This window comes from Enhydra lutris, unplaced genomic scaffold (genome assembly GCF_002288905.1).
Source record: "Enhydra lutris kenyoni isolate GAN:26980312 unplaced genomic scaffold, ASM228890v2 scaffoldscaffold21, whole genome shotgun sequence".
Taxonomy (NCBI): domain Eukaryota; kingdom Metazoa; phylum Chordata; class Mammalia; order Carnivora; family Mustelidae; genus Enhydra; species Enhydra lutris.
Window position 1 is genome coordinate 47,855,397 of NW_019154105.1, and position 12,212 is coordinate 47,867,608.

Below are 12,212 nucleotides of genomic sequence, written 5' to 3' on the forward strand. Positions count from 1 at the left end.
ACTCTACTATCAAAATAAATTGCTATTTGTTAAAATAGCCCAAATTAATGTATTCTACACATTTAAAAAGAGTAATTCATATTCTAGTTGCAACAACCTAAGAAAAAGCAATGTGGCATAAATACATGGCATTATTATAAACTCAAAGTGAAGCTTTGAAATTTACTTACCTTTTTAGGCATTTTTTCCCTTTAATTTTGAAAGTTATTGATATGTAAAAACCTATAATCTGAGTCTAAAGATTTTATGGATTCAGTACTCATTAATTATCATTTCCAGTGAAGGAATAAAAGAGAGAATTTTAAAATCAGCACTTTTTAAACAAACATGTATAATGCAAACCTTTACAATTGGTTATTATTTAAGATACCACTACTGGTGTGTTGAATTCCCTTATAAAGCTATGAAATGGAAAAGCTTTAGTCCTTTATATGTGACATGTAAGAAATCTACATGAGCTTACTTTTTATTTATAGCACATTTCCCATTTGTTTCTTCCATAAAAATGAATTAGCTCATTATCTTTTTAATCAATTAAATATGGTATCACAGGAATTTCTTTGTGAAATCATCAAACTATATTAATTGGCATAAATGGGAGAGGGGAAGGCCAGTTTAAAAATAAAAAGTTCTGAATCAGTTTTTTAATGAGAGAAGTATTATATAATTATTAAGAAACACAGTAGCTAAAACTGAATTAGTAAAGTATTATGTGGAGTCCTTGAGGATGCTTGGGTGATTATTCTAATATACTAGTTCTGAATAAGTGGTGTTGCTAAGGTGTTTGTGGATGCTTAACATACATTTCTAAAATAGTATAAAGAAACTCTGTATCAAACATTTTGCATCATCTAATTCCTTAGTGAACATTAAACCTTCGCCTATTTAAGTAAGCATGGGAATAAGCAGAGATAGAGTCAATGATGTGTTTTGTTCCCTAAGAATCATTAGATTTAAGCTTTTATAACATCATTAATATCCTCCAAATCTCTCAAGTTCACTTTTTAAAAACTGTTCACTTGAAAAAATCTTAGTTGGAAATAAAATAGATAACAGGCTAACATTTTTATTATTAGATGTAAAACTTTATATTCTTAACCTTTTTGGGGTTTTTTATTTTAAATTCCTCACATATTTATAAAAGAGAAATGTGCTGAAAGGTGATTATAATTTTACGTATTATGTTATGAAATTTTGGTTGCTCAAGAGAAGAAAGCAGAGTGCCCTGTAATTCAAGCCTGTGATTAACACCGTCAAGGGTAGCATAATGCAATGTTCCTAGGTCTTCTGAACTCCTCCCATTGTCTGCTAGTTTTAAAAAATCTAACCTTCTGTCCTTCACCATTATTGTCTGATGCTGAACACAAAGAGGGGCTTTTACAAAGAAAAATGTTAATGTGTCACTGATTCCTTTTATAAAAGCAAAACATTAAAGTATTTCTGTTTAGTATAAAGGTGGGGAGATAGCAGGTGGGGTGACAACACTCTTCAACATGTTTATATGCAATGTGTGACAATTTAAAAATTATATCCATTGGAGTATAGAGCATTCTTCCTCTTGCTCATCTTCATTAAGCTTCTTGCATTCCTCATTCAATGACACCTGAGGCTGGAAGGCATGCACTTTTCACATGGTCCCTCGGGATGTGCAAGCCTTCAGTGAAATCTGATGTCTATGTCAGCAGTCTGGAGAAAGCATAAACTCGAACTCAGTCTTGGCCCTCCCTTCACATTCTTTCGGACCTATTATTTGTTTAAAAGACTTAGGAGAATTAATTCGGGAATTTAAGCAACCTCATTTTCCACCCATGAGAACTAAATATTAACATGTATCTCTAGTTTCCATCAGATTAGTACCTGATCAACACAGAAGCACTTTCACAGTATGTTCTGATTTTAATTTATCAAGCAATCATCATCTGAGAAATTATGAGGACACTTTACTGTTAAAATATTTAATAGGAGATATAAACAAATACTAAACTCAATGTTTAAAAATGTTCATGATAACTTGTTAAGTGGGTGGGTGATACGGTATAAAGTGTGATCTTCATGTTTAATTTTCTAAAGTGTGATAAAAACAGTGATTATTTTAAAGCCCAACTTACCATACATTGAAAATCCATGGAAAGGGATTACACCTAAAAAAAAAAAAAAAGAAAAAAAAAGTTTCTTTTCAACTAGTATATCCACTGAGTTATTAGGTAAACTTGAGAGGATTAAACTGAAATAGAAAGGTTTCCTATCTTTGCTTCATTTGTTCATGAATGTTAGAAAGATTGAGTGATGGTAACCAACAACAACAAAAATGCTTTTTATTACCTGTATAAAAATAAACTAGAAGTTTTCAAATAAAAAGTCCAGTTAACTTTCTATTGCTAATGCTGAAAAACTAAAACTTTGAATATGTTACAAAAAGAAGACAAAAACAGAATAAAGCATATCACAGAACTAAGTTTAAGAACAAATTGTAATGGTCTTAGAAAGTCAATAGATTATGTCCTTCCTGAAACAACTTCATCCTGTATATTAGAATCCAATCTGTTAAAAAGATAAGTGGCTGGCTTATAAAAACCAGCTGGGTAACCTCAGGAAAGTCACCCACTTCCTGAGTTTTAGTAACTGCTTGTCATGCACAGGAACTAAGACTGTCTCTGAAATATCATCTAACTCTAAAATTCTATGTTTAACAATTATGCTTAGAGCAAACACAGGAAAATTTGTGAGATCTAAAGAAAAGTGGACATAGGAGGATCTTCCATTTTAAGATTCTTCAGCAACTTAAAGGTTTTTTGCTTCTAGAAACTGAAAAAATTCAAAACCAGATTAGGTTCACATTACAAGTCAACATTCCTAATGTGATAGCCACCAGCTCAAATTCCAAGGAACACTTAGAATGAGGGCCCACGGGACACCTGGGTGGCTCAGGCGGTTAAGAGGCTGCCTTCAGCTCAGGGCATAATCCAGTTCCACATCAGGCTCCTTGCTCAGTGGGAAGCCAGCTTCTCCCTCTGCCTGCTGCTTCCCCTGCTTGTGCACGCTCTCTCTCTCTGACAAATAAATAAAATCTTTAAAAAAAAGGCTGAGAGCTGAGGGCCCACCCACCATCTTTCTTCAAGTCTCTCTCTCTGCTTGTATCTTTGGTTGAGCATCTTTTTTCTTCTTATGAATGACTATCTTTTCCTACCTTCCCTCTCAGCTACTTAATTTTGTTTCTTTTACTAATTATAGGCTTTTAGCAAACAATAAAAAAGTCTGTCTTTTCTAACTTTTCTAATAAAATAAAAATAAAATAAAATAAAATCAAAATAAAATTGTTGATGTCTGAAAATAAACAGAGGAAAATGAGTTAATAGTAGACATATTTTGATGCTTTACAGAAATGTAAGTACATATTACATCTTTCTAAATACTACATCTCAAAGCAAATGGATATTATACAAAATCCCTATATTCTTACTGCAAAGAAAAGATCTGCTAAGGATAGGAGTACCCTAGTCCAGACAAGATACTTTAATTAGGAAGCTTATACGGAGTGAATTTATGAACTGCCAGGAAACAAAAAGGGATGCATATATTAAGACGATTTGTGGCCAATTGCACTTCCCCCACATTTTCCCCAAGTTCTGCAATCTACAACTGCTTTATAAGCAGTTAGGTTATAAACTCTTTGAGGCAAGGGGCACAATTCATACTGTGTATTTTATCTTCAGCACCCAGCACAGTATCTTCTAGAAATGAGATATAAATTGATGGAAATTTGAGGATTTATAATCAGGTCTTTTAAATAAGATATTAAAATACAACAGAGAACCAAAATAATGGTTGCCAGGGCAAGAGAGTAGGGAGGGGGACAGGCAAATGGGCAAAGGGGATTGGGGGAAACAGTTTCCAGTTATGGAATGAGTAAGTTATGGAGACAAAAGGCACAGTATAGGGAATACAGTCAGTGGTACTGAAGTAGTGCTCTACAGTGACAGGCGTCACTATACTTGTGGGTGAGCACAGCATAATGTGAATACCTATCCAATCAGCATGTTGGCCACCTGAAACTAATGTAACATTGTGTGTCAATGATATGCAAATAAAAAAATTAAAAAGTGAAAAAACATTAAGGTGTAAGATTCATTTACGAATAAGTAACTAACATGTAGGATAAGATGCTCTCAAAAACTCAGTGTTGAAATTAGAAATGGCCAATGAAGTCATACAGACATGAGTATGAATTCTATGTGACTCCAGGCAAGTTACTGACACCATCTGAGTCTCTATTTTCATTTTTGAAAATGGAGATAAACAAGACCAACTTCACCAAGTTGTATAAAGCACACGTGAGTTAATGTCCTTAAAGTGCAAGAGTCCAGTATTTAGGACACAGCAGATGCTCCACAACTGCAGCTATTTTACGCTTTCAGAAGGGACAGCACCACTTTTAAGTATCAGCTTAAATCTAAGAAAATCTTATTTTGGTGAGTATTAGGTAAGATTAACCAGGGCTTACAATTCCAAAAAAAAGGGTGCATGGTCTGCTCTGTTGAGGAAGGACAAAGTGAAATTCTGGCCAACAAAAGTAGAAGGCATAAGAAGCTGTGACGAATCCATTAACACTCTCGGGCACGTATCGCCTAAAACATTTCTTTGATCTCAGAGGTTGTCATGTTCTTGGCCAGTTTTCCAAAATCCTTTCCTTTGCCTCTCATCACTTCAGCCTTTCAAGGGTCAAGTTTCATACACGTGGCCATCATCCAAGAGTGTACTTCTAACAGGCGTCAGGATGCTTGGGACACCATCTCTTCTCCAGCCTTAGAGTTCTGCAAGTCTGCCATAACTGATTATTTTAAGATACTAGGCTTTGTCTATCTAAAGAAAGTCTAAAATATGAACTGCCTGTCCCATTCAATAGGAATAACTTCATAAAGTAATGGTTTCATGGGCATTTGACATAGCTCAGAATGGTAAGCATGGTCAACAAAAATAAATCTTGAACTAGATAAGATATAAATAGTAAATATGACTCAGAAAATACACCGAATATTAACATGCTTTGCACTTACTAAATATTTTCTCTTCATTTCCTCACTGTCTCTGTTAATACTCAGCATTTATAGTTGTGTCACAGATCTCACCTCTGACTCAATTTGATATCATTCCAAAGTTTTACACTCCTTCATTTGGGATTACTTAGTACAGTTTATTGAATTCATTTCTGGAAATAATAATTTCCCTTGGTTATCCCCATTCTACACATAGTCAACAGGTAAAAGTAGGCATTAGGACAATGGTTACATTGTTTTCTAGCTGTTTCTGTCATTTTTCTGAATTAGAACTTCAGAATATGACCTTGTTACTTTATTTCAGTAATTAAAACTTCCCAAATACTGGAACACAACCATATTTAAAGATCAATCTAAAAATCATACTTTAAATACAATTTTCATTAGGTTTTTGATTTATGTCTCAAGTTACACATCAAATAAATTTTGGATTATGAGATGTTTTTAATTTATTTAATTCATAAAGATGACAAAGTACATTGCTATTTATAGACTTGACACTTGTAAGGGGGTTTTTAAAAAAATCTTATTTATTTATTTGACAGAGATCACAAGCAGGCAGAGAGTCAGGCGGAGAGAGAGAGGGGGAAGCAGGCTTCCCGCCAAGCAGAGAGCCCGATGCGGGGCTCCATCCCAGGCCCCTGAGATCATGACCCAAGCCGAAGGCAGAGGCTCAATCCACTGAACCACCCAGGCACCCCAACACTTGTAAGAGGATTTAAAATGCCATATTTTCACTCTGTCTTCCAAGAGCCTTTCCTAATATTTGTTTTGAGGGGCTATCCTGTGTACTACAGAATGTTTAACCGCATCCCTGGCCTCTGCTCCTGAGATACTGGTAAAATCCCTCTTTCCTCTGGCTCTGACAACCAAAAATGTCCACAGACATTGGCCAATGTCTCCTGGGGGATGGAAGGCGGGGCATGGAATTACCCTTGGTTGATAACCACTGATTGAGAGTCCCCAAACTCCTCTGCTTAATGTTCACTAGCAACTAATTATTTTCTCTTTTCTTGTAGGAAACAAATGGTATTAGAGAATTGTAGTGTCTGTTTACCGAAGTCTCAAAAATCTATGTGTATTTCTCTTGTTAAGTCTTGTCCCTTTGCTTCTATTTTTGTTCTCCATATTCTTGAATATTCACGCCCTCATTCATTTACTCTCTCATTCAACGATGTCTACTGAGCAGTGAGTGACTTTATGATATGCACGATTCTTGGTGCTAGATATGTTGGTCCTCAAAAGGTCTGTGTTCTCTTGGAGTTTACATCAGAGTGCTACTTCTATTCCACACAGTAGGTAGGATGATTTCAGAATTGGAGAAGAGATATCACTGAGAATAGTAGAGTAGGGAACTCCAAAACTCTGTCCTTCTGTAAGGTGATGGCTAGAACTGTTAGATCAGCTTTTTTTGAGTTTTGGAATCAATAATAATAATAAACCTCACAATCAAGGAAATGCTTAATAAAAGAAAGAGCAGCTGAATTTTGGAAAGAGAGCACTGTGGTATTTTAATTTATCTGTCTATCATCACCCACTGTCCAGTTTGGTGGCAATTATGAAGATATAGCTCCCCATGTTCCTGAGGCAGTTTGCTGGTCCCAGAGTGGACAATATGGATCTTGAATCAAAAAACTGTGGTTGTGTATCTTGACCTGTCTAGTAGCTACCTGAGGGACTGGGCTGAAGTGGCCTACCCATCATCAAAAGCCTATAAGTGCAATTATACTCACTACAGCTCCCTGGGGCAGCAAGAACAGATGGGGCAAGCCACAGACAGACCGGCAACCCTGGGAAGGAAGAGGCTAGGGAAGGAAGAGGCTGGAAAAAGCTCCTCTCTATTCAGGGGAATCTAGAAAGGACCTAAGAAGCACTTCAGCTTTCACTTCTGCCAGACTCCTGCGCTCTGTGCAGGGAGGAAGTACAGGCTAAGGTGGAACCACAAATGGCCTGGCCTTGAAAGAATACCTCAACACAGAGCCAGGCTACAAAGCCTGGGGTAATTTTTTTTCTATTTGGTTTCAGATGTTTAAGGAAATCTCTATCAAATTATCAGCTCACCACTAAGCTAATGGAACAGAGACTTCAGTGGGCACTCCCTACAAAAAACACAATCCTGACAAAAGCAGTGTAGAAAAGTCACTAAACAAATAACTAGTGCGCAACAAACAACAAGAGATTCTGGGTAGGGGAGACAATCCGATTCCTAGTTACCACACTATAATAGTCAAGAGATCTAGTTATCAACAAAAAAGTTACCAGGTGTGCAAAGAAATAAGAAAGTGTGGCCTAAGGGGATCAAGAGTACACTTAAATCATGACGAACACTGAGTAAGGTACGGAAGTGCTGAACCACCATATTGTACACCTGAACTAATACAACACTGTATGTTAACTAACTGGAATTAAAATTTTTTAAAAAAGGATAGCTCATTCATAGGAAACAAGGAATTAACAGAAATAGTCTCTGAGGAATCAGTCCAGACACTGGACTTACCAGACAAAATTTTCGATCAATTGTCTCCCTAGCTGACCTGGTCCCTAAGTCTCCTACCTCACCTTGTACCAGGTTATGTTTTGCTCACTGTCACCAGTCCCACGGGCCATCTTGTTCTTCAAAGCATCGGGTACATGTCTGTCGTAGGCCCTTCACCAGGCTGTATATTCCTTCTGGAATGTTCTGCCTCTTTGCACAGCCCACTCTGCATATTATGGTCACTGTTCATATTCTACCTCCTCAGAAGTACTTTTCTGATCACCTGACCTAAAATAGCCATGCCCCCCACTATCAATTTTTGTTCCCCTTTATTGTTCATGTCCTCTCTGAAATTATTTTCATTAGCTATTTATTTACTTATTTATTGTTTGTCTCCCTCAATAGAATGTAAGCTCCTTGATAGCAGGTGCTTCAGGTTATTACTGCAGCTCACCCAGCTAGGATAGAAGAGAAAGCCAGAGCAGGACTAAAGTATTAAATGAATAAAGTTATATAAAGTGAACAAAAAATAAAAACAATAAGTTTATGTAATTCCTGTGAAGAGTCTCCTCAGCTCAGAAATTATGCTCACCAGTTGTTTAGTTAATCTACTACAGAAAAGCCTGTCCACTAACAAGGCCTCAAATGAGGTGAGAGGGTAATGTCCAATGCCACTATGGCCTGTCATTTCAACCCTACGAAAGGTGATACGGGGAGGGAGGTGCCCCTGGGTAAGCACCTGCCTGATCAGGGACGGAGCGTGTGTCAGTGGGCTGTAGGCCAGCCTCTCTGTGTGGACCCCTGAGACCAAGAAAGCCAGGCCAATTCTGATGGCAGTGGTGGTAGAGGTGTCCTTAAGATTTTATAGTTTTAATTTTCTAGATTTTATCTATTTATTATTTGAGAGAGAGAGAACATGCAGAGAGGAGAGGCAGAGCAAGGGGAAGAAGCAGGCTCTCTGCTGAGGAGGGAGTCTGATTCGGGGTTCGATCCCAGGACCCCGAGATCACGACTTGAGCCAAAGGCGGACACTTAACCAACTGAGCCAACCAGGCACCCCAGAGGTATCCTTAAGATTTTAAAGTATTCCTATCTTTGGCAGAAGAGAGTGAGTAATATAAAATGTTGCTTTGTATTGCCTTGAGTAAAGAATAAAGGGACAGCACACTAACTACTCTTTGTCTCTTCTTATTCTGCAACTTCAGACTCATTGCCCAGAGAGGAGCGTTCTCTTTGATTCTGGTAACATTCTAAAATAACCTGAAAGAAGAAATAATTCTGAAGAATTAAGTTTATGGAAAGCTGTAGGTTTACCCTATTTAGCAACAAACTATTTTTATTCTGAATGAATATCTTCCTAGAACCTATTATATACATCTAATTTTTCAATATATTTCAATATATTAGCCCCTTCCTTTTCTTCTTAAAGACACTCTAGCGTACACAGTAACATTTCCCGAGGCAAAAGGGCATGGTGATGGAGAACACTGCAGTCAAAGAGCTTTGGGTTCAAAGTCTGGCTTTGAACCTCACCAGCTGACAAGTTGACATGCTATGCATCAGCTTCTTTATCTAAAAATAGTGATAATATTAATACATGCATCCAAAGGTACCTGCTCCGTAAGCATTCAGTGAATGAACATAAGCAATGTGCTTAGCACCCTGCCTGGTACACAGTGCTGCTTGGAGAACACTGGCAGCTGCCGCTGTGGCTACTCTTAACTGTTATTACAGCAATATTTTTCCTTGGTGTCTTGAGTTCCTAATAAAGTCTTAAATTATGATAGTATGCTACACCCCAGTGAGACCTTTTAAAAAGCTTTTACATAAAATGGTCCCAGCCTGATTTTCTGGAGTGCTCTTATGTGCTGGTTTATCGTTTTTCTATTTTCCTTTGTGAAGCCTCTGATTTTCATTTCTACTGTTGCTAGTCATCTTTCCTATCTTTATCGGCCCCTTTCCATGCTTCTAGTTTTGCAGGGCACCATAAACACTGGTAAACCAAGCTTGTTAGGCATGTGTGTGAAGTAAAAGCTAATATATATTTTTTAAGATTTATTTATTTATTTGAGGGAGTACAAGTATAAGCGAGCGAGGGAAGGTAGGGGAAGAGGGAGAGAAACCCCAGCTCAGAGCTCAATACAGGGCTCAATCTCACAACCCTGAGATCATGACCTGAGCTGAAACTGAGAGTTGGACACTTAACTGACTATGTTCTAAACTAAGTTGAAAAGCTCTCCTAGGAATGGAGAGAGGAAGAACTTGACTCCATGGACACTTCTTTGGGCTCTTCAGAGGCATTTTTTCCTTTGATTTCCTGATTCTTGGATAAACATAAAAAGTTGTCTGAAAATTAGGTTTCTGAGGAGTCAGAGGTATAACATAAATAAAGGTTAAAATTAAAAATCCTCTAATTTATTTCAGTTAAATACTCATTAAACCCCTGTGATGACTAGATGCTAGGGGAACAAAAATTAATATGGCCTTATACCTCAAGGGTCTTGCAATCTAGAAAGGAAGATAAAGCATAAACAAATAATGTCAAGATAATATAATAAGAGTTATGAAAGATTTTTACACTGGATACTATGGGAGCCTAAAGAAAGGGTCCTTAACCTAACCTGGGAATGTGGGGAAAGCTTCTGGAAAAGGATTGTGCCTGAGGTAAGCCCTGAGAGCAGGTAAAGAAAGGCTTCTCCATACATGAGAACGGAAAGGTAATGAGGCAGGAAGCAGCATGGTGCTCTGACAGAGTGCACAGGGCTGCGTGTGTGTGTGTGTGTGTGTGTGTGTGTGTGTGTGTAGCTAATCATTTGATATTGCTATCATAAAAGAAAAGTGAGATAGGAAAAGGGGAGATACAAAGCTAGGAGTCAGACTGAGTAGAGGCCTGAGTCAAAAGAAGTCCTTGAATGCCAGGCTGCGAGGCTTGGACATTACTTATAAAGAGATGGTAAGCCTGAAGAAAACTTTAAGGAGAAAAATGGCAATTTTGAGATTTTCCTTTTAGATGTAAAACTCAGACAGCACTGTGAACAGTAAAGCAAAGCTAGAAAAGGCTGGAAAAAGACAGACCAGTGAAGTGTCTATTACAATTAATAAGCTAGAGATGGTAAAGCCTGGTTGAGGACAAAGCAGCAGTTACGGTGAAGAAGAGAGAAGGGAGAGGTCCCAGACGCATTTTAAAGATGAAATGGGATGGCTCTGGTGACTTATTAGATGAGGGGATGCAAGACTGAGAGGAGTAAAGGATGACTACCTGGCATTTGGCCTTGAAGGACTGGTTAGATGAGAGTACAACGAACTGAGAGAGAAAAAGCACAGTTTTGTTTTGTTCTTAATTTCATCTTGTTTTTGCCTTTTTTTTTTTTTTTTTTGGAATAGTGGGTAGAGGAAGATAAATGAATGAGTTCGTGTTGAGATATGTTAAGCTTGAGTTAATTATTTTAGAGGTCAGAATTGAAGATGTAAATTTCAGAGTAATGAACAGACAGAACCAAGAAAGCAGGTAAAAAAGCCTGAGGAAAACGTGTGAATCGGGGTGTGATGGGCCATGGGAGAACACTGGTGCTTCAATTAAGAGGGGCAGAAGAGGATGGCTGGTGGAAGAACCTGAGAGGTCACACTGACAGGTGCATGGAGAGATCAGTGCTGTGAATGCCAAGTATGATTTTCACATGGAGAGGTTGACAAAGAAGCGAAATACACCAGTAGCAACTGCATTTTTTGAGCACTGGCTGCTTATTAGTCACTGTGCCCTTTTTATAGATCGTGTCTCTTCTAATCTATGTGCTATCGATGATGCATCTGAAGCTTGGCAAAGTCATATAACTTACCCAAGGTCACAGGGTGAGCTGGCAGAACTGGGGTCTGAACCCACATCTGTTGGATTGTAAAGTCCATGTTCTTAACTCTACTGGGGTGGACTTCTTCAGGATGTAACTTAAAATTATCAGAAAGAGGAATGTTCTATATTGCTTTTCCGAAAAGCAGATCTTAAGAAATGTCCAATAATCTCAAAGGAATACTTAATATCTAATGAGGTCATTAAACATTTGATCAGTATAGTCAAAATAGATTATCTTGGTGATATATTTCTTCAAAAATTTTTAAAGATTTTATTATTTGACAGAAAGAGAGTGTGTGAGAGAGCATAGGCAGGGGAGGGGCAGAGGGAGAGGCAGAAGCAGGCCCCCACTGAGCAGAGAGCCTGAGGTAGGTTTTGATCCCAGGACCCTGAGATCATGACTTGAGCGGAAGGCAGATGCTTAACTGACTGAGCCACCCAGGTGCCCCTTCAAAATCTTTTTATTTCATAAATACCACACTTGTGAAATTATGAGAATAACAAAGTTTAACACCAGGCAATGCACTTAACTGATTCGAGCACTGTTGCAGGGAAATCAAAAGGAAGGCCCTGGGCCTGGGTGCCTCAGTTGGTGAAACATCTGTCTTCGGCTCAGGTCATGATCCTGGAGTCCTAGGATCAAGCCTACATAGGGCTCTCTGCTCAGTGGGAAGTCTGCTTCTTCCTCTGCCTGCCACCCGCCCTGCTTGTGCTCTCTGTGTCAAATAAGTAAATGAAATCTTAAAAAACAACAACAAAAAAAAACAACAACAAAAAAGGAAGGCCCTGGATGGACCCAGGCAGTGTCCTGCAGAAGAAAATGAAGCACCCTAGA

The 12,212-nt window shown here is 38.1% G+C and overlaps 1 protein-coding gene across 3 annotated transcripts in view; it reads right to left on the reverse strand.

Moving 5' to 3' along the window:
- Positions 1-12,212, reverse strand: part of LOC111148962 (TBC1 domain family member 19) — a 155,927-nt gene that overhangs the window by 18,912 nt on the left and 124,803 nt on the right. For all 3 annotated transcript variants that reach the window (XM_022505809.1, XM_022505807.1, XM_022505808.1), the window contains one exon: positions 2,109-2,141. In XM_022505809.1, coding sequence (XP_022361517.1) covers positions 2,109-2,141 — 33 coding nt within the window. The remainder of the gene's footprint in view (positions 1-2,108; positions 2,142-12,212) is intronic.